Raw genomic sequence first — 21,983 nt, 5'->3', positions numbered from 1 at the left:
ATGTGATTAATGTAGCTTTTCTGTCTCCTTCTCCTTACTTTCCAGCTCCCCTAGGGCACAATTGTTTTTAGACTGACCTGGGGGGGCGGTATAGAGGGGGAGGAGCTAGCTACCTGTAGTTTTTTATTTAAAGGTGCCAGCTCTCTGTTAACACACTCCTATACCCCATTGTACTGAGGCTCCAGTGTCCCCTGTGGAATAGGAGAAAGGGATTTATTGGTAAGTACCAAAATCCTATTTTTTTTTTATTTTTTTTTCCCCCTTTTTTTTTCTTAAATAACTGAGGCCTGGAACCTCAGTGCTTCATTAGGAGATGATACAGCTGCCTAGATAAAAATGTAAATATCTTTAAAATTATTTCTTATTCCATTGTTTTTTCCTCAGACTGATGGATGTTTGCGCCTCTGCCCGGACAGACCGCGAAACTAAAGTGACCCTGGTTTTTGAGCATGTGGACCAAGACCTAAAGACTTACTTGAATAAGGTCCCACCTCCTGGTTTGCCTCTGGATACCATTAAGGTATTTGATATTTAAGTCTTGGTCGATTTAGTGTTTTTACATGTGAGCCCTCTCACATACAGGTAATACATTAATTGTTTAACTCTAGACCCGTGCTGCTCAACCTGACTGTCTCACACACCAAGTGTCTGAGCAATTGTTGTAGGACACCAAAATAGGTGGTTCTTACTTAAATGTATCACCGATCTGACAGTCATGGGACCACAAAATAAATTTGTACTTTCTTCTTCAGGGTCCATAGGGATTCCATGGGGAAATGTGGTTGGAGTGATCCAGGCACCAAACAGTTAAGCTTTCAGCTCCAAGGATGCCTCTGGTCTTCCTCCACATATACCCTGCTGCAGGCATTCGGTGTTGAGTTTGGTGCGGTAGGATTCAGACATACCTTTTTATAACAGGGGGACTGCTCAGGCAATCCCAAGCTTTTTATATTGTTTTATTTTATTTTAGTTCAGCGTATTCAGCGCTAGGCGATCCTAAAGGAAACCTGTGCTGCTGCTCCACCTACCCTCGCCGGCGCCGAAACACCAGTAAAACCGGCCTGGTGATTTCGGTGGGCACCAGTGGAGCTTGGCTAGCGGCGATGCTGGGACCTGGGATTGCTGCCAGAAGCACGGGGACACAGGTTAGGTGGTTCCCCGCTCACATGGAACCACTGGGCACTCTGTACCTCCGGCGGTTGGAGGTCGCTGTAGTGGGGCGACCGCTACATCCACTCCCCCACTAGTCAGTCTGGCGTTGGGGACAGAGGCGGCGGCCATGTATAAGGCCAGTGCACCCGGGAGTTGTTACAGCAGACGCTGATCCAGCTGAGGTTTTCCTGTGTCTGGATTGCTCCTCCTACCCTCCTCTGTGTATGAGACTCACAGCGATCACGATCATTGTTGTGCTGAAGCTGCTGGTCCCAGGAGGTTTGGGTCTAGTCTCCCTGTATACCTTTTCTGTACTGTCAGATATAACTATTACTACTATTTCTCCTCAAACCTTTGCTACAGGTGTGTGGGGAAAATATATATATATATATAATATATATATATATATATATATATATAAAATATATATTTTTTTTCAAATTGTACTTCACATTTATTGTTATTTTTGAAGACAGTCATATTTGCACTTCTTTTATGTCTGTCTTATAAGGATAAATAAGAAACTAAGGCCCCGCTGCTGGTTTCATGTAAAAGTTGTTTGGCGGGCTTGTCCCCTCAGTACTTTAACAGACCACACACAAACCATCCTGTTTAAAGAACACCTCACCAGTCCAATCTACAAACCCCTGTACAGGAACCATCTTGGGTGTCCTCCTTTTCTCGGGTTATGACGCAGTTAGTGGACCGTTTAGCTACTCCCATGCTGCCTCCCTTAATGGGATACCCACAGCAGTTACAGCACTCAAGTCAGAGACCGGTAGCCTCTAAAGCACCTAAGCGGACTATATAATTTTATCACTCTGCTCAGCATGTAGATTCAGACACATCATCGGGGGATGCGCCAGGTTCTTCTCCAGGGTCAAATTCAGGAGAGAAGGACCATCCTTCTACATTAGATGTCCCTCCTTTGGTGAGGGCAGTCAAATCAATCCTAAATATACAGGATGATGAGCCAGCTCCTAGACAGAAGGCTCCAGTGTGTAAACACCAGAAGGTGGTAAAAGCTGAGTTACATTGATTGTATCTTTTCGCTCTTACTGAATGTACCAAGATGCTAAAGTGGGAAGTCCCTCCTACTGTGGATGCTCATGTGACACATTTAATCAGGAGTGCTACGTTACCTATACCATCAGCATCCTCCCTTACAGATCCTACTGATAGAAAACTTGAAGCATGTCTTAAATCAGTGTTTTTATTGTCTGTAGCTGTTACTCGGCCAGCTATGGCTGTAGCTGGGGCTTCGGTATCCAAGGCTGTTGAAGAATGGATGGGAGCATAGGAGAATACTCTACCAATTGCTACCAGAGAACAGCTGTCATATATCTCCCACATATGGGAAGTGGCCTCCTATTTGGGAGAAGCCGCAATAGATGCTGAGCTCCTGGCTTCTAAAGCATCGGCAACTTCTGTTGTTGCTCATAGGGCCCTTTTGGTTAAGGTCCTGGAAAGCAGATACGGGATCCAAGAAGGCTCTGGAATCCTTACTTTTTTATGGAAACCTACTTTTTGGAGCAGAATTGGATAAGATAGTAGCTACTCTGGCAGCTTCAAAATCTGCAGGTCAGTCATCAATGGCTACTTCAAAGTCTAGGGAGTCTTCTTTTCGGTCCTTCGCTCTCAGGGTAGAGCAAAAGTACAGTCTTCCTCCAGACTGTCTAGTTCTCGCAGGACCACCAAGCAGCAAGCTAAGAGGTCCTGGCCGGTCAGACGTCCAGCCTCTAAGCAGGACGACAAACCCTCTGCCTGATTGGTCGGGCCCCCTCCTGGGGGACCCTAGGGTGGGAGGCAGACTTCTTCAATTTGCGGACCACTGGCATCAACCAACAACAGACACTTGCGTCCGAGAAGTGGTCTCTCAGGGGTATGCCCTCACTTTCCGAAGGCATCCTCCCCAGAAATGTTTTTGCACAACTCCCCTATCAGATTCTATTAAGGCCTTGGCCCTCCAGGAGGCTATTTGCTCTCTGCTGAGGGTAGGGGTGATGACCCTTCCTTCCTTGTTGACCCACAGAAAATGGGATTATTATTCCAATATATTTTTGGTTCAGAAACCAAATGGGTCTCATCAACCTATTCTAAATCTGAAAACCCTCAAGTTTATCAGTGTACCAAAGTTCCGTATGGAAACTCTTCGGTCAATTATTTTGGAGATTGAAACCTGGGGATTTTATGGCTCCCCTGGATATTCAGGATGCCTATCTGCCTGTGCCTATTACACCATTCCACCAACAATTTCTACAGTTTGCTGTCCTGGAACAACATTTCCAATTTCAGGCACTGCCCTTTGGTCTATCAAAGGCCCCATGGGTCTTCACCAAAATAATGGCGGTTATGATGGCTGACCTCAGTCATCAGGGAATCCGAATAGTGCCATACCTGGACGACCTTCTGATATTGGCACAATCTCCAGTTGTTCTACAACACCATCTCCAACTGACCATTGCCTGCCTACAGAAGCACAGCTGGATCATCATTTGTAAGAAATTCACTTTCTCCAATACAGCAGATGGTACATCTGGGGGCACTTTTGGATTCTCAAGCACAAAGGGTGTTTCTGCCAGAGGACAAGATTTCGGCCCTAATATTGCAAGTACGCAGTTGCTCCGCAAGCGTAAGGTATCCATTCTATCAGCGATGCAGGCCCGGGGTAAGTGGTATCTACCTTTTTGACATGGTGGAATATGCTCAGTTCCACTCCAGGCCTCTGCAACAATTGATCCTCTCCTGGTGGGCAGTATTATTATAATTTATTTATATGGCGCCACAAATGTTCCACAGCGTCTTACAAAGCACATAAACAAGTTGTAGACAAGCGACTTACAGAACAATACAATACAGGACCAGGACATGGATAATACATATTGCTACATTAGTGATCATAACACCCGGATAAGCAACAGAGCATAAGCAGCCAAGTGTTAGGTGCCCTAGTGGTGAAACTAAAGTAGGGAGAAGTACAAGAGGTTAGAGGGCCCTGCTCATAAGAGCTTCAGTATCTTCTAATACGGTCCCAAAGGATCCTTCTCACTCCGGAGGTTTCTCGGTCTGTCTTTCTGTCTCTCACTTTCTTTTTAGCCACAATTAAAAGGTTGTCTTATATAGAGAGAGACATGGATATAGTTAGATCCATGTATATTTGAACACTGACACAAATTCTGGCTTTCCTTCTTTATCCTTTGCCAGGCCTTTACTGCAGCTGTCTTCAGTTGTTGTTTGTTTATGGGTCTTTCTGCCTTTTTTAGTTTTTGTCTTCAGCAAGTGATATGCATACTCGATCAGGTGATTGACTTGGCCATTGCAGAATATTCCACTTCTTTGCCTTAAACCTGAGATGCTCTCACAGTATGTTTTGGGTCATTGTCCATCTTTATTGTCAATCAAGTTTGCTGACTGGCTGAATCTGAGCACACAGTATATCCCTATGCACTTCATAATTCATCAAGCTGCTTCTGTCACATTATTAATAAAAATCTACTTAAGCATGGATATTCTCAAAATGTAGGCTGTTAAGGGGCCTATCCATTACACAACTTTTAGAACAATGCGACCAAAAGCAGGTGATTTTGGTCGCATTGTTCAGAGTCATGTAATGGATAGCCGGCAAGGACCAGCGATGTGCGTGCGCGAGATAGGAGGTTGGACTTCTGCACTGAATGACGTTCAGTGAACGCTGGTCAGTGCGGGCACTGCACCTCGGCGACCTGAAGGTCTGAACGCTAGTGGCTTAAAGACCGTTTTGGAAACACTGACATTTGCTATATGTTAAAAAATATAAAATTAGATAAATGAAGGCATTAGAGTGTACAATGCGCTTACCGTATATACTTGAGTATAAGTCGACCCGAATATAAGCCGAGGTACCTACTTATACCACAAAAAACTGGGAAAACTTATTGACTCGAGTATAAGCCTAGGGTGGGAAATGCAGCAGCTGGTAGTGCCCCCAGTAGTAATCCCCCCTGGTTGTGCCCCCTGTAGTAATCCCCCCCCCTTTTAGTGCCCCCTGTAATAATCCCCACCATTTAGTGCCCCCTGTAATAATCTCCCCCTGGCAGTGCCCCCCCCCCCCCCCAGTAGAGTGAGACGTAATACGATTAAATAAAAAAAATCACTTACCTGAAACCCTGCTCTTGGTCCCGCTGCTAACAGCTCCTCTGGCCGCTTTGCATTATGGGAGAGACGACGTCTCTCCCATTACCCACTGCGGGAGCCAGAAGATGGCTCCCGCAGTGGGAGCAGCAGCAGCCGATGAGAGTCTGACAGACTCTCAGTGGCTGCTGATTACAACAAACACACAGCTGCCGGCTCCGGCGGCTGTGTGTTTGTGCTGTGTAGCGCTGACCGAACTCCATCCGGTCAGCGCTACACTTCACTCGAGTATAAGCCGAGGGGGTACTTTTTTCAGCACAAAAAATGTGCTGAAAAACTTAGCTTATACTCGAGTATAATACGGTAAGTAAATGAGCAAAAAAATGTTTTGTTTTTTGTTTTTTTTCTTTATCAATACAACCTGTGCAGGATTCTCTGCATGTCTAAAACAACCTTCTACACATGTGCTCAGGGGAATTGGGGATTCCCGGCAGCGCCTGGCCGACAACAGCAGAGCTCTCGGCAGCGGAAGCCCGACATCGCTGGAAATCCCGATCGTGGATAGGTAAGTACTATCTAACCTAACCCTCCTTAGTGGTGCCGAACCCTAACCCCCCACTTCCCTGCTGCCTAAACCTAAGTCCCCCCCAGGGGTGCCTAACCCTAACCCTCCCTCCCCCTAGCCTAACCCTTCCGGGGGGGTGCCTAACCCTGATCTAATCCCCCCCGGGTGCCCTAAACCTAAGCCCCCCCCAGCGGCTGTCCGCTCGCGGCGCCCGGCATCCCTTCGATCGGGATGCCGGGCGCCTGTCTCCCGGCGTCGGGGAAATGCCAGGCATCTACGTCTAGACGCCCGGCATTTCATCCCTCGCCGGTATATGACAGTCGGGAAGCCGGCTGCCGGTATTAAGGCAGCTTCCCGATTGCATACCGTGCTCAGGTGTTCATTACCATGATGAGAAACATAGGAGCTGACGAAACATGTGACATTTCTGCGCATTTGCAGCTCAGAAGGAGCCACAACTCACTGTATATAAAGAACATATATATCCTATAGATTATCTATATATCGGTCTGTTATTACCCAGGTTTGTTCTATTAATGTTTACAATTGTAAAGCGCAACGGAATATGCTGTGCTATATAAGAAAATGTAAATAAATTATATAGTTGTGTAAATTGAGTAATATTTAAATTCAGTGATGCAGAAGATATTCTTTAATTTAGATACCATTTCACCATTATATAGTAGGAAAAAACTAATGTTTGTATCTTCTTCTTGAAGTGGTGGCCCTTAAAATTAAGAGCCTATTGCCACCCCAAAGCCAAAGTCTGTCTATTAGAGAAGAATAAAAGCACATGGCTCAGCATTCTGCAAGGTTTTTCACAGAAATAGCCCTCAATGGACCATGTCCTGTGTGTACATTATTATTATTATTATTTATTATTATTAGAGCGTAAGCAACCAAGTGTTAGGTGCCCTGGTGGGGGGTAAGAAGTAGGTGAAAGTAAAGTAAGGAGAAGCTCAAGAGGGTAGAGGCCCTGCTCGTAAGAGCTTACATTCTAAAGGAGAGGGGCAGACAAACAGGTGTGATACAGATGGGGTAAACTGAGGAAGGAGCATGTTGCAGCAAGTTAGGATGGGAGCTGGAAGGCTTACATTGGAACCTTTTGACCAGAATGCGAAATATGCGTAGTACAAATTAAACTGTGCACCACCATGAAGTTTAGCCGTGTTGGCTAGCATAGTGTTTGGGGAAGATTAATGGGTGCACATTACAAACCATTTCTGTACCGGCTTTCTTCATCTTTAAAGCTCAAACCGGGGAAGTTTGTCTTTCAAGAGGACCATGATCCTAACTGCACAGCAAAAGGCAACAATGGAGTGGTATAAAATGAAGAAAATTGGCAGGGTCACCCAAGGACATGGCCTTTAGTAGATAATCTGTGGCAAAAACTTCTGTCAATTGCCACTCCCCAGCTAACTTGCTTTATCGAGGAATAATGCAAGGAAATATGAGAAAATATTTCAAGATGTTTACAGTCATTCAAGACATTATACCTAAAGAACATGGACTTTAGAACATACTTGCATATATACATGGTGGTCAAAGTGAGCCACTAGTATGTTGTGATATATATTTAATTTGTGTGTATTTGTCATCTGCTAAAATAGTACTATCTTTTCATGAAAGACCTTTCCCAAGAGCGTCATTTTAATACCTTTTAAAAAGAAATCTAAAATAAGGAATCTGGCAAGATTTTCTATGATGCTCTGTGTGTATATGTACATATGCCTTGTGTGTGTTTGTTTACATACTGTGTGTGTTTGCAATGCTGCCCTTTTGTGTCATTTACAATGGTGCTTTGTTTGCATTTATGCACATTCCTTATGTGTATTTCTAATTTTGTTTGCGTATGTGTATGTATGGGTATATGCTGTGTATGTGTATGTATGGGTATATGCTGTGTATGTGTATGTATGGGTATATGCTGTGTATGTATGGGTATATGCTGTGTATGTATGGGTATATGCTGTGTATGTATGGGTATATGCTGTGTATGTGTATGTATGGGTATATGCTGTGTATGTGTATTCATAATGCTGCTTTGGCTGAGTGTATGTTTGCATGTACATGCCTGGTGTATGTTTATGTACATGCCCCCTGTGTAAAACGCTGCTGTGTGTGTATGGAAATGCATGCTTTGGATGACCTGCTCTGATTTTTATATTACCATAAAAATTCCTGGGATTAGCTGACCTGGAAGTTCTGGAGTATGTTTATTAAACACACAAACCGTCTCTTTCCACTTGATTTGAGTTTTTATGGGAACAATGAGTGTGACTCATCCGCAGAGGAAGCGGAGCAGCTGCGACTGAACAGGGTTTCTTTCACAGCTGAGTTAATATACAGGAATATTTATTACATTTCTAAATTGTAGCTGAAAAATACTGTAGATTTTCTCACAGATTTGCAGTTCTTAATAAACTACCATATTGTAGGTGTAATTTTAAATTTGATAGAATTACGTTCACAATGTGCATGGATCCTGTGATTACTAGACCTTATGTCCTATACAAGCAGAAAGTAGTAGAAAATGAAGCACGGACCACCACAAACTACATTTTAGGCATTTTCAAGAGGCTTGTTTTGTCTGTGCTGCTCCCTTTTTTTTTTTTTTTTTTGCCCCTACTGTATTCCATGTGAATAGACCACATGTTTGGCTGTAGGGGTCAAATATTCCTTCTGTGTGTGTGGCTGTGTGTGGCTGTGTGTGGCTGTGTGTGTGTGTGCGCGCGCTGTGTATGTGTGTACTGTGTATGTTCATTATGCAATGGAAGAAAGTTTTTAACTTGCATGTTTCTAATGAGTTTTATGGTAGGTTCTCATGGGCAGTTATATAGCAGGGGCTTGAACACTATGGTAGGTTCTCATGGGCAGATATATAGCCAGGGCTGAATGCTATGGTAGGTTATCATGGGCAGATATATAGCAGGGGCTGGGCGCTATGGCAGGTTCTCATGGGCAGTTATATAGCAGGGGCTTGAACACTATGGTAGGTTCTCATGGGCAGATATATAGCCAGGGCTTGAACACTATGGTAGGTTCTCGTGGGCAGATATATAGCCAGGGCTGAATGCTATGGTAGGTTCTCATGGGCAGTAAATTAGCAGGGGCTGAACATGAGGTTATCCAACATTACAGTAGTCCTCTATCACTACAGGGATATCCTTCAGGTTGGCCAACGTTTATTGACAGCTCAGTTTTTTCTCTTTTAGGTAGGTTTATGCTAGGCATCACACCCCTGATGGCTGTTTACTTTTTTTTCTGAGATTGTAACGATTAACAAAATCCTTGTTAACATATGTTTCAATGGAAGAAATTGCAGCTTTTACTTTGTACCTCCCAGAGTAGGTAAAAACTAGGAAAAATTCCTTTATTTTAATGTTAAAATGTTAAGACACAGGGCAGTACCTTTTGGTAAACACTTCCAATGAATAATAGTGTATTTAGAGGTGTTTGAAATACTAAAAGATTGGCAATAAAGATGTCAGTTTTACATTTAATTTTCTCTAAAAAGAAGAAAAATTAGTTTGTCAGTGGGATATGCATGGTGAGGTTTTGTATTTGATGGAGAGTGAGTGTTTGAACCTGCAGATGGGAGTTGCAATGTTGTCTCCCTCTCCCCTTGATTGGGTGACATGCCAAATGCCGCCCGGGTTTCTCTTTTTGGTCATAAATATGGTACAGTATTAGTTGAATCACGACACCCTAGAGTATCAGCATTATTTTCACGGCACCCCTAAGCCAAAAGTTTTGTTATTCAGAGAAAAAAATGCAGTAAAGTTAAGTAAATTGTGCTTACCTGTCATCCTTGGGCTCAGTTATGTGGTGGTGGACAGGTTTGAGTTTCTGTTTGTCCACAAATTTACATTGTGACTATAAATTTGATTTTGTGCTGGACCACCAGCCTGAGGCACCCCTGCAAGTGTCCTGAGGCACCCCAGGGTGCCACAGTGCACAGTTTGGGAACCACTGCCCTAGGGTATGTGTGTACATAGTTTGACTTTGATGTCATGGGGTAAAAAAGTGAGAGACTAAAGGCCCCCACACACGAAAGATTTTTGACACGATTTGGCTGTTTTCGATGGATTGGAACAACCAGTTGTTTAAAAAGTGCCGTGTGTGGGGATGATCAGGATGCTGATGCGCGCTCCCGCTGATCTCTTGAATCTGCAGAAATATATCGACCTCTCTTTCACAATTTGGTACACCGTATCGTGTGTATGCACAATGTATGATGCGATGGGCTATGAACAATATGTTGTCACTTTTCCTGGCCGCTCCCCTCCACCATTCAACCAGCTGACGGAGAGACAAAAAATGCATTGTGTGGTTGTTTGCTGCCAAACGCTATATCGTTCACGATCTGCAGTCGTTAATGACCCATCTATATTGTTTGGTCGTTTGTACAATCGTTCCATGTGTAGGCACAATTTTGTTCAGGAGTTAAAAGGAAATCGCAAACTAGATTGGATTGTTTGTATATCGTACCGTATTTAGGCCCCTTAACAAAATGTAAACCTGTACCTTTAGAACCTCATTGGCAGCCCCTAGTGTTGAACAGGGGAGGTACATTGCTGCCTCCTTACTACTAGAGGTAGTTTATCCTGCACAATGTAGTTGGTAACATCCATGTTCCAGCAAAGCACTATTTGCCATGTTCTTCTGGAGTAGGGGCATCGTGGGAAAGCCAAAGGACGTGTGCTATGGAATCTACTGCAGAACCATGATAATGCAGAAGATTCAGACTGCTTATGGTGGGGATAGTGGGAGAAACAGATTTAACTGTACCAGGTGGAATAGATCAAGGTATATTCCTAGTTCACCACAATCATCATAATCTAAAATGAAAAACATTTTTTTTTAAGAAATGTAAAAAAAATAAAAAAATAAACGATTTGATGCAGTTGACTTGGAGAGAGTAGTTAATATAAAAGATCAGTTTGTATACCCTGACCAGCATGTGTAGAGGCAGAAGGGTTAAAAGGGGCTACTGTGGCAGACTGGCAGTGAGAGGGCAAACCTCTTCATAAGCTGCTGATTAAATCCTCTGTTTAGCCTTTTAAAGTGGAAAGGGCTATAAAATAAATCCTAGTAAATTTATTAGAGGACAAATCCAAAATGATGATTTTTTATTACTTGCACTCTGGGAATAAAGTGTTTTTTTGTATTTTTACAGATTTTATACTGTCAATTTATTGTGGATAAGATCATTGGCATTAAAAAAAATAATAGAACGTCCTCAGTTTTGTGTAGTAGCAAGTAAATGCAGCCAGTAATGCCATGCCTTCTATATCTTCTGTCCTTTTTTCCAGAGCACTGATCAATCAATATTTCTAATGAGTGGAACAAGTTCACACTTTTTCTGTTGGCTGTGTTCAGTGTATAATTACTAACTTTTATTTTCTTCTATGCCAGGACCTAATGAGACAGTTCCTCTCTGGCCTTGAATTCCTTCATTTGAACTGCATTGTGCATCGTGACCTAAAGCCGGAAAATATCCTGGTCACGAGCTGTGGACAGGTCAAACTAGCAGATTTTGGCCTAGCACGAATTTACAGCTGCCAGATGGCTCTCACCCCTGTGGTAAGTAGCCATTGTAAACATAATGGAGCACAAGCCTAATATTTTATACAGGTGCAGGACAAAGGAAAACTATCTGCAAGGAGTTTGGTGTGGTTTATTTTATAAAGTAATCTTTCATTGCTGGGTAAAAAAACAAACCTGTTGATGGGGGGTTTCACAACCAAAATTCTAGTGAATTATATTAACAGCCTCTTTCTGAATGATTTTCAGGCGTCCATTGTGTTTTGTATTTGTCAATACATTTTTTTTTTTTGCCTTGTGACTACTGTTTGCAGGGTTTGTGACTGATCGGGTTGTAATTCTTTTGAGGTTTAGGTGTGTTGGCCAGAAAGCTGTAGTTGAACAGTACTTGCCTTATTAAATTAGTCAGTGCTGTCCAACTTGGTTGTATGGAGGATATCAGTTATTTGGATGTGTATGGTGGAGGGTAAGATTTAATACCAAAGTCAGACCATAGCAAAATACACCTACACCACACAGAATATACCCCCTCTGGGCGCACACCAGGCAAGGATCTCCTCCACACCAGAGAAAACAAAGCCATGTGCAACAAAGTACCACACTAAACTAACCCACACAAGACACATCTGGTAAAGTGACTGTTCACAGAAAAAGGACATTGAACATATGGATAGAATTGTATGGTGACACAACCTAAACCAGCTGTATAGTGAAAGAATCGGGCCGCAACCACCATATCCTGTCTTTCGGAAACTTTCCTAAGCATAGTACTGTTAGTTAGTACTGTCTGATGTTTTCAGCACTAGGGGAAAAAAACACACATAATCCATTTTTATATTTTCCTAAACCCCATGTCCTCAAATGATCCCTGAATTCATTATAACAACTTAAGGTTAAATAAACTATTATATATTACATTAGAAAATGAAAACTCTGATCTTAAAAACAAAAATAAGCTTTTCAGATCCTGTTAGCGTGCTTGTTTACATACATATGTACAGTGCATCTGGAAAGTATTCACAACACTTCACTTTTTCCACATTTTGTTATGTTAGTCTTATTCCAAAATGGAATAAATTCATTTTTGTCCTCAAAATTCTACACACAATACCCTAGAATGACAACGTGTAAAGTTTTTTTGATTTTTTTTTTTTTTTTGATATTTTTGCAAATTTAATAAAAAAAAAAAAAAAAAAAAGAGCTAAGGCTGGGTACACACTTAAAGATTTTCTGTCCAACCATCCAACTAGTTGATTGGTTGGAATGAAAATCTGGTAAGGTATGAAAGCAAATAACAATCAGCAATTTGCTCCCAAACACCGGAAAATGGACAAAAACTGTTTAAACAAATTGTTTAGATCAAACATTTAACTAACTTGTCTGAACGACCATTTTCGTCTGTTTTCTGGTATTTAGAAGCAAATTCCTGATAATCAGTTACTACCATGTTACCCGATTTTCATTCCAACCGATCAACTAGTTGGATGGTTGGACAGAAAATCTTTACGTGTGTACCCAGCCTAAGAAATCACATGTACATCAGTATTCACGGCCTTTCCCACGAAGCTCAAAGTTGAGCTCTGGTGCATCCTGTTTCCACTGATCATCCTTGAGATGTTCCTACAGCTTAATTGGGAGTCCACCTGTGGTAAATTCAGTTGATTGGACATGCTATTGAAAGGCATACACCTGTTTATATAAGGTCCCACTCTTGACAGTGCATGTCAGAGCACAAACCAAGCATGAAGTCCAAGGAATTGTCTGTAGACCTCCGAGACAGGATTGTCTCGAGGCACAAATCTGTGGAAGGGTACAGAAAATGATCTGCTGCTTTTGAAGGTCCCAATTAGCACAGTGGCCTCCATCATCCGTAAATGGAAGAAGTTCGGAACCACCAGGACTCTGCTCAGTTTAGACGGCCGACCAACTCTAGGAAAACGGGGGAGAAAGGCCCTAGTCAGGGAAGTGACCAAGAACCCGATGGTCACTCTGTCAGAGCTAAAGCATTCCTCTGTGGAGAGAGGAGAACCCCCAGAAGGACAACCATCTCTACAGCACCCCACCAATCAGGCCAGATGGAAGCTACTCCTTAGTAAAAAGCACATGGCAGCCCATCTGGAGTTTGCCAAAATGCACCTGAAGGATTCTCAGACCATGAGACAAAGATTGAACTCTTTGGCATGAATGCCTGGCGTTATGTTTGGAGGAAATCTGGCACCGCTAATCACCGTACCAATACCATCCCTGCAATGAAGTATGGTGGTGGCAGCATCATGCTGTGCGGTTTTTTTTCAGCGGCAGGAACTGGGAGACTAGTCAGGATAGAGTGAAAGATGAATGCAGCGAAGTACAGAGACATCCTGGATGAAAACCTGCTCCAGAGCGCTCTTGACCTCAGACTGGGGCGACTGGTCATCCTTCAGCAGGACAACTACCCTAAGCACACAGCCAAGATATCAAAGGAGTGGCTTCAGGAAAACTCTGTGAATGTCCTTGCGTGGCTCAGCCAGAGCCCAGACTTGAATCTGATTGAACATCTCTGGAGAGATCTGAAAAATGGCTATGCACCGACGCTTCCCATCCAACCTGATGGAGTTTGAGAGGTGCTGCAAAGAGGAATGGGTGAAACTGGCCAAAGATAGGTGTGCCAAGCTTGTGGCATCATATTCAAAAAGACTTGAGGTTGTAATTGCTGTCAAAGCTGCATCAACAAAGTATTGAGCAAAGGTTGTGAATAGTTATGTACGTGTGATTTCTTAGTAGTTTTGTTTTTTTATTAAATTTGCAAAAATCTAAAAAAAAAACTTTACACGTTGTCATTATGGGGTATTGTGTGTAGTATTTTGAGGACAAAAATTTATTTATTCCATTTTGGGATAAGGCTGTAACATAACAAAATGTGGAAAAAGTGAAGCGTTGTGAATACTTTCCGGATGCACTCTACACTACATTCCTTATGGACATCTTAGTCCTCTATGATCTTCAACCTTCCCTACCACTTCCCTTAGCGCATCATTTTAAGATGACATAGTCATTGCTGTCTTCCAGAGAAAATTGGCAGATTAGAACAAACTGCAACATTAACGAATTAGTTATTTTATCCAGGTTTTGCAGCAATCTCTCGTCAGGTAGTCAAACCATTCACCAAGCTGAAATGGATTATTTATCCTAAATTCTGTTTTTTGGTTTAAATATACTCTGAACCATGTGCTATAATGTAGGGACAGCCTTGAGATAGCTGATGTGTTAAAAATTACCTATCACGTTAAACATTGGTATTATTGATTAGTATGAGATAGATATTATCTATTATAGTTTATTTTTATTTTTTTGTGTGGGTATGTATAATATATTGTAATATGCTGTAGAATATCCAGTTTGTAATAAATATCAAAGAAAAGAGTCCTGGGAGAGAATTGCGCCACTCTTTTCACCAATTTGGGGAAGCCTGTTTTACTATTCAAGTATGCATTGTATCATTGTTTTGGAACTGCATATCCCAGGATCCACAAAAAGTCACTTAATTACATGTTTATAGTCCTGTGCAAGTAAACGTCTGGGTGCTATATATTACAGAACAGTTACTCTGTAGAATTGTGCAATATACTTTGAGCCAGTCAATAACGTGAGCAATAAAGTAAGTTCTCGGGATTACTGCGAAGATTTTTATTGATTCAGTATAGCCGTGTGTGATGGGCACTTTTTTTTTTTTTTTTTTTTTTAAGTAGATTTCCTAGCAGTGGGAGTACCATTGTCTTCAGAGAAGTGTCTCGTCTGTCACATTTTCAGAAAAGGGAAGTGTCTCTTAGACGTGTCCTGGCCAGTGTTCATTCAGTAAGAGTAAACTAGTACTAGTGCTCATGGAGTATGTATGCGAGAGGCAGCCGTGACCAGTCCTTCCTAAATTATTACATTGATTACTTGTATCAACTTCAATTGTAAACATGGCCCTGGTTTATTATTGCAGTTTTACATTTTTGGTTTGTAAACTGTCATCAGCTGGTTATTTCCACACTTCTAGGATTAGCCTTAAAATATTATGGGGCCTATTTATAATTATTTTGTAAAGTTCCCCTGTTTAAATCTAAAGGGGCCTATTCATTACACGACTTTGTGAACAATGCAACCAAAACCTCCTGGTTTTGGTCGCATTGTTCACAAAGTCGTGTAATGATAGCCGACAAGGACCAGCGATGCGCGTGCACGCTAGTCCTTGCCGACCCCGACTATCTACTGAACATGCCCGTCTACCTGACTGCGCTCTTCAGGTTCGGCATGTTCAGAGATAGGAGGTCGAACTCCTGCACCGAATAACGTTCAGAGTGGGCACCGCACCTCGGCGACCTGAAGGTCTGAACGCTAGACGTTCAGTCTTTCTGGTCCCCTACTGGATAGGCCTCTTAAGAGTCTATCCCTACGAAGAGTAAATGGTAAAGTTCCATCTTACTGCAGGTTCGGACCTGGCCTACAACCTCACATGTGTGAGTATAGGCTGACAGAAGAGATCCCAGGGATCCCTCAATGGTGAACGTCTATTTTACCGGAGGATTAACTACTAAAATAGTTTAGTAAATGGGCCCCTATGGATTTTCATTTCTCATGATCTACCCCACACACGGAAATAGTCGCAGCTCACATTGGACTAAGAGTGTGCCCATCCTGATTATAAACCCTTAGTGGCTAACACGGTCTGTGGTTTTAATATGTTTTACTGGCTTTAATGAACATGCACTTCTCTTTATATTAAGAAAATAAGTTTTCTTTATTAAATGATACATTAAGACAATACAGCATATGGGAAGCAATAAAATGAGACATAATGTACAGTATTACCAGCCAGTCAGGCATTTTAACCTTATGAGAGAAAAACAAACAGGGAGTACTATAGAAGTGTCAGTCGGAGAAAAGGGGGGAGGGGGCGTCTCTGGAAGTGCCTCCGACCCAAAAGCCAATCACTTGTGTTGTAGATCTAAAGCTGGGTACACACTATGATATATCGTACAATATATAGTTCCAACGCAGCTCAGAACCATATATTGTACAAGTAGTGTGTTCGCCGGATCTGTCTTCCATTGCATCGTCCCATCTGCTGTCCTGCACGTCGGATGGGATGATGCAATGAACGATATGGTGCGGTTACATGCAGCATGTAACGGTACATTGCACCATCATATGCCTCATCGTGCAGTGTGTACAGCATGCGCGATGTATCGTTGCATCGCACCATTGTCTGGTGTGTACCCTTTTTAAGGTGGAGCAGGGCCAACCAGGGTGAGAGATTTACAAATGAACAACTTGCTGTAATGCAGTCTTATCTTGGTTCATTGTTTGCATATATTTGAATTCTGTTTTGCAGGTGGTGACTTTGTGGTATAGAGCCCCTGAAGTGTTACTTCAGTCTACATATGCCACACCAGTAGACATGTGGAGTGTAGGATGCATCTTTGCAGAGATGTTCAGGCGGAAGTGAGTACACCGACTATATTCCCCACTGCTCAGAGGTTTTTGAGTATATGACCTTTTATTAAAATGCATTAGTCATCTGCCCACTGTTGATGCTCAACATAATCTTATTTAAGCACATTTACTCTTTCACTGGAAATTTTTGTTTAATCAGTTTTGTCTGTGTAAGCAAGCTAGATATTTTTGTTTTTACAGGTACAGAGAGTGCTTTTTTTTATTTTATGTTTTTTACTTCTTTGCTAGCATATTGTAATACGTTTTTACGTCATGGCAGTATTCTACCCAAAGCTATTTTTAGGAAATTATTGCAACACATAGTTAGCCAGCTAGTGCCTGTATTCAATATTCAATTGTGGGCGAAAAGCCGTTTTCAGTGAGTTTCGCCAATGACGTCATTTCGCCAGGCGGAAATTTTCCGCCAGATTCAATTGCAAAGACTTTTTTTCACCGGTGCGAAAAGTTTGCACCTTGTAACCAGTGGAAAAGATTTGCCTATGAATACCCGGCGAAAAAAGTGCAAAGGTGCGGAAACCACCCTGCACCCTTTGGACAGTCCGCCAAAGGTAAACTGCATCAAAAGACGGGAAAAAAATAAATAAACAAAGACACCCCAAAAAATTACTTAAAACGGGGGCGAAAAAGTACAAAGTGGGGCTACAAACGCAAAACCTAGCGAAATAGACTTTTGGGGTGTCTGCAAGTATGGGGGAGGTGGTTTTTTGATTGCAGGGGTTTGCTGAAGGTGCATTTTTGCCGCATTTTAAAGCTTCACTGAAGCGACTTTAAACCATGCTTGTACCCATTTTCATGTACCCCAAATTTGCTGTAACGACTTATTTTTGCCAAAAAAAACCCTGCTAAATGCTATTCTTCACCACTTGTGCAAAGACGCTAAACAGCACCTATTGAGACCATTTAAAGACCCAAAATACCTTCAGCAGGGCTATTCGGGGGTACCCATAGTGAACCCCCATGTCACAGCATCTTTAGGGGGGTGTCGGGCTGATTTCCCCAAAAATGACCGATACTTTTTCGCACCCAAAACCTCTGATGTCGGCAACGTACTTTTCTCTCCTAAGTGAATATGGGCCTAGTTCTCCGAAGTATAAGGCTACTTTGTTTGTACAAAGTCTGACGCTTTTGAGGGGCTGAAATGAAACTATATGGTGTAGGAGACTCTGTGGACGTAGAGGATACTTTTTTTTTTTTTTTTAATTTCCAGCAATCTTAGAATCTCAATGACCCTAGTGCAAACCTCTTGCATACTACATAGTGATCAGGTGCCTGAGGCATGAATCCAGTTCAAGTGTTGGAACTGAGTGTGGCTCAGAGCTTATGAGCATTGCGCCCACAAACCAGCCGCCTTTTTGTGCCATAAATGTTAGACAGATGGAAGGAAGCTCATTTTCCACAATTTTAATTTGCTCAGTGCACTCACCATTTGCGATCTCTTGTAAGGTTATATAAAAATCACCGCATGACCTGATTGTTGTACTTTGTATTCTTGACATGGCCGCGAAGCTGGACACTTACCTACAACATGCAGTCGATGTTTCTCCAGACTGTTCAACTTTACTTGAGTTGAGTGCGTAACATAAACTCCTTATCAAAGCTGTATATAAGTAGTTTAAAGATAGATTATTTATTTTATTATTTTCAACTACTCTGGTCTTGTTCTGATGCGAAGGACGGGTAACTATTTTGATCAATTAAAAGCCGACATTCTGTTGTGTCTCTTTTTTTTTTTTTTTTTTTTTTTTTTTTTTAGACCTCTCTTTTGTGGAAATTCTGAGGCTGACCAACTCTGCAAGATTTTTGAGTAAGTTTATATTTACTGACTGGAATACAGAACATTTTATGTGCTAGAAGTGGATTTTGCATGCAAAAAAAATGTGGGCACCCTTTGATTTGTTTAACAACTATTTATTAAACAAAGTGTTATCAGGAAGTCAAATTATATTAGGTTACAGATTGACCCTTTGAGCTGGGTACATATTATGTGTCTGTGTACCCAGCCGACAGGACGGTGCGTGCATTTAGCCGCATGGCGACCGTCGCATCGTCAGCACAGCAGATGGGACGATGTGATGAACAATCCGCGGGCAAGCATGGTCGGGCATACACACTGTTCGATCCGCACAATATATATCGTTCTGATCGGCATTGGAACTATAGATTGTGCGAGGGACACATAGTGTGTACCAAGCTTTAGTTAGATAAATAACTGATGTATTATTATACCCACTAAATTATCTGTTACATACTCTACTGGAGTGTACCTTATTAACTATATAAGCTAGGTAAGTGATCATATCTGTAGCCGAGACCCCACCAGTATTTAGCATTTCACTATTAAAGAAAACAAATGTCTACCAAGGTCTATTTATTTCAGTAATAGACCGTATATAAAAAAGAGACGTTAACTTCAGATACGACACGAACTGCCAGTGTCCATAAAAGGGGTAATTTTCAGGGGCAGGAACTAGGCAAGCCCTTCCACAACATTATGGCAATATAAGATGTCATTGGGATTTGTGATTGGCCATGCCCATTGGCAACATCCATATTGTGTCCATTTACCATGGCAGTTGGGGGTGAAAAGGGAACAAGACTTCTAACGACAGCTCATTTCTCATATGACAGTGTGCTTATTTATTATGTCCCTTTTCTCCAGTATGATTGGACTCCCATCTGAGGAGGAATGGCCAGAGGATGTAACATTGCCACGTTCAGCCTTTTCACCACGGAGTCAGCAGCCAGTGGACAAGTTTATCCCTGAAGTTGATGCCACGGGTGCCCAGCTTCTGCTGGTAGGGACTAGTGTACAATATTATATGGTGTGGTAGAAGAGAAAAAAAATATACATATACAGAATGTAAAATACCAATATTATCCTTTTTTGAATTGTGGGGGGTTAAAATCTCATAATATATAGACTATAATTACAGGCAGATACTCCCAGAGAAGTGAACGTCACATGCTGAAGTTATTTCTCATGCATCATATGTACTGCAAACTTGAACTATGTTCCTGAAAGCAGGAGGGGTGGGCTAGGAGGTCTTGTAGTTGCAAATGTAGGCATCACATAAGTGCTCTGACAATGCAGTGTTAGACATGCCAGACATTGGACAAGCTTGCTATATCAAATGGATTTAACAAATTGTCTAACGACTTTTCCGTCCGCTTTCCGGCATTTGGGAGCAAATGGACGATTGTTGTTTTTCATTCCAACCAGAAACTAGGGACGATAATATAGTGTATGACCACCTTCAGTGAAGGGTTTTTTTGGTTAATCCTTCAGATTTGTGTCCACTTCTTCTTATTGGCACCAATTTACAGTGTTAAATTGGGTAAAAATCTAGTAGGCTTTTATTAAAAAATTTTTTGCAGTCCTCTAACACTGTGTGTGTGTGTTTACACAGTTTGCTGGGCTTTTGCGTCTGCTAGGCCTATGCATTTATGTTAATGTAAGTTGGCCAGTATCAGACAACTTGTGAATGGTAAGAAAGTTAAAATGATTGAACTGGATTATACTCTAACATCAGCAAATTTGTAAAAGACATTAGACCTAAAGGGTGCAATTCAATTAGCAGCTTGGGTGCGGTGTGCCATTCCAGAGTGGCAGATTGCTCCTAGCAACATCCCATAGAGGTGTGCAGGAAAACTAGCGATGTCTCTCCTACCATAATGTCCAAGTATGTCCAATATCGTGTCCTATTCTGCATCACATGAAACCTCAAACAGATCTGACCTGGTAGGAAAACCTATTACATATGCGTTTAATAATGCTGCAGAATATCTTTTCTTATTCTACCTGTATCCCTGCCAAATTATACCGATCACTGGGCAGAGCCAAACTAGCCTATACCCCGGTATTGGAGCAAATCTATTGCATCAGTCCATAGCAACTAATAAAAACAGCAAGAATATTTTCCTTTAATGTGTTTCTCATCTGGAAAAAGGCTTACTTGTTATAATCTTAGACTAGCTTACTCTACCAAGGTTCTCACTAATTGACTGTTAAAATCATGTGGGGAAAAATGATGCTGTGTGCTGGAAATGGCATGGAAAAGCAAATATTGACCAGGTCTCCTTTCTTTCTAGGAAATGTTAACATTTAACCCCCTGAGACGTATATCTGCATCACAGGCCCTGCATCACTCCTTCCTATCAGAGGATCGTGAGGCCTGCTCCAACCCGGAGCCCTTCCCGCATACACTGCCCACAGCGGACACCGTGATCTAGATGTACTTGTCAGAAGCAGAGATGCACAATGTGGATACTGGACACAGTCTGTCTTTTATTATCAGGAATATACCATTAGTGGAGAGGAAACCAAGGCAAAGCTTGAGGATAGTATCTTAATTTGTATCTCGTTGGACATAGATTGTATCCTCAAGTGACAGAAAATTCTTTCTTTCGACTTAAGCTAAACAAGACGCTGCCATTTGTCACCACTGCCTTACCCAACGGATGAAAGGGATGTCCTCTCTATGTGCCTTTTATCACAAGCAATATCATTCATATAAAGACACTACTCCACTCATTTCAGACTACAATGTCGTCATGGCATGTTTTTATTCTGCCTGGAAACACTTTTGATTTAACAAAACAAAATGTGCAATATATCTGCCAGTGACATAATTGTGCACAAATGAAAGTTGCTATCCTGATAAATTGCCTTTTTTAATCACTGTTTTATTTTTGGATCCACAAACATTCTCATGGTTCTGAGACGGCATGGAAAATGGTGAAAACTTGGACTGTTTTTCTACTAACAGGACATGCTTGTGTCAGACTCTGGTTTATGAAATAGATTACATTTATTGTATTGATCGACATTTACTTCTTGCCCATTGATCCATTCTTTATCCACAGATAAAGGACTTTTTACAGTCAGGGTCAAGGGTGAATGTATTAATTTAATACACTAGAAATCAATTGTTATTATCTCATTACAGAATAGCTCCATAGTATTTAGTCTGGGCTCATTTTTCAGCTTTTTAAACTTTTTTATTAGAATATTGTACACATTTTATTGTATTGCCAACCTTATGTATGATATCAAATTGTTTTAGCCAAGCATTTTCTACTCATCCCTGACTTCTACATTCCCACTGATGCCATAGAGACTTTGTTACCTGCA

General features: G+C 41.7%; 1 protein-coding gene across 1 annotated transcript in view; it reads left to right on the top strand.

The window, feature by feature from the left end:
• Positions 1–21,736, top strand: part of CDK4 (cyclin dependent kinase 4) — a 65,351-nt gene extending 43,615 nt beyond the window's left edge. Inside the window, exons 3-8 of the mRNA XM_088465926.1 lie at positions 385–520; positions 11,246–11,413; positions 16,731–16,840; positions 18,606–18,656; positions 19,512–19,647; positions 20,942–21,736. Of these exons, the coding sequence (XP_088322052.1) occupies positions 385–520; positions 11,246–11,413; positions 16,731–16,840; positions 18,606–18,656; positions 19,512–19,647; positions 20,942–21,082 (742 nt within the window). The 3' untranslated portion in view covers positions 21,083–21,736. The remainder of the gene's footprint in view (positions 1–384; positions 521–11,245; positions 11,414–16,730; positions 16,841–18,605; positions 18,657–19,511; positions 19,648–20,941) is intronic.
• The last annotated feature ends 247 nt before the right edge of the window (positions 21,737–21,983 follow it).

This window comes from Taudactylus pleione, unplaced genomic scaffold (assembly GCF_031769625.1).
Source record: "Taudactylus pleione unplaced genomic scaffold, aTauple2 ptg000065l, whole genome shotgun sequence".
Taxonomy (NCBI): Eukaryota; Metazoa; Chordata; class Amphibia; order Anura; family Myobatrachidae; genus Taudactylus; species Taudactylus pleione.
Note: the sequence above shows the minus strand (reverse complement) of the source record. Positions and strands in the feature narration are given on the sequence as shown.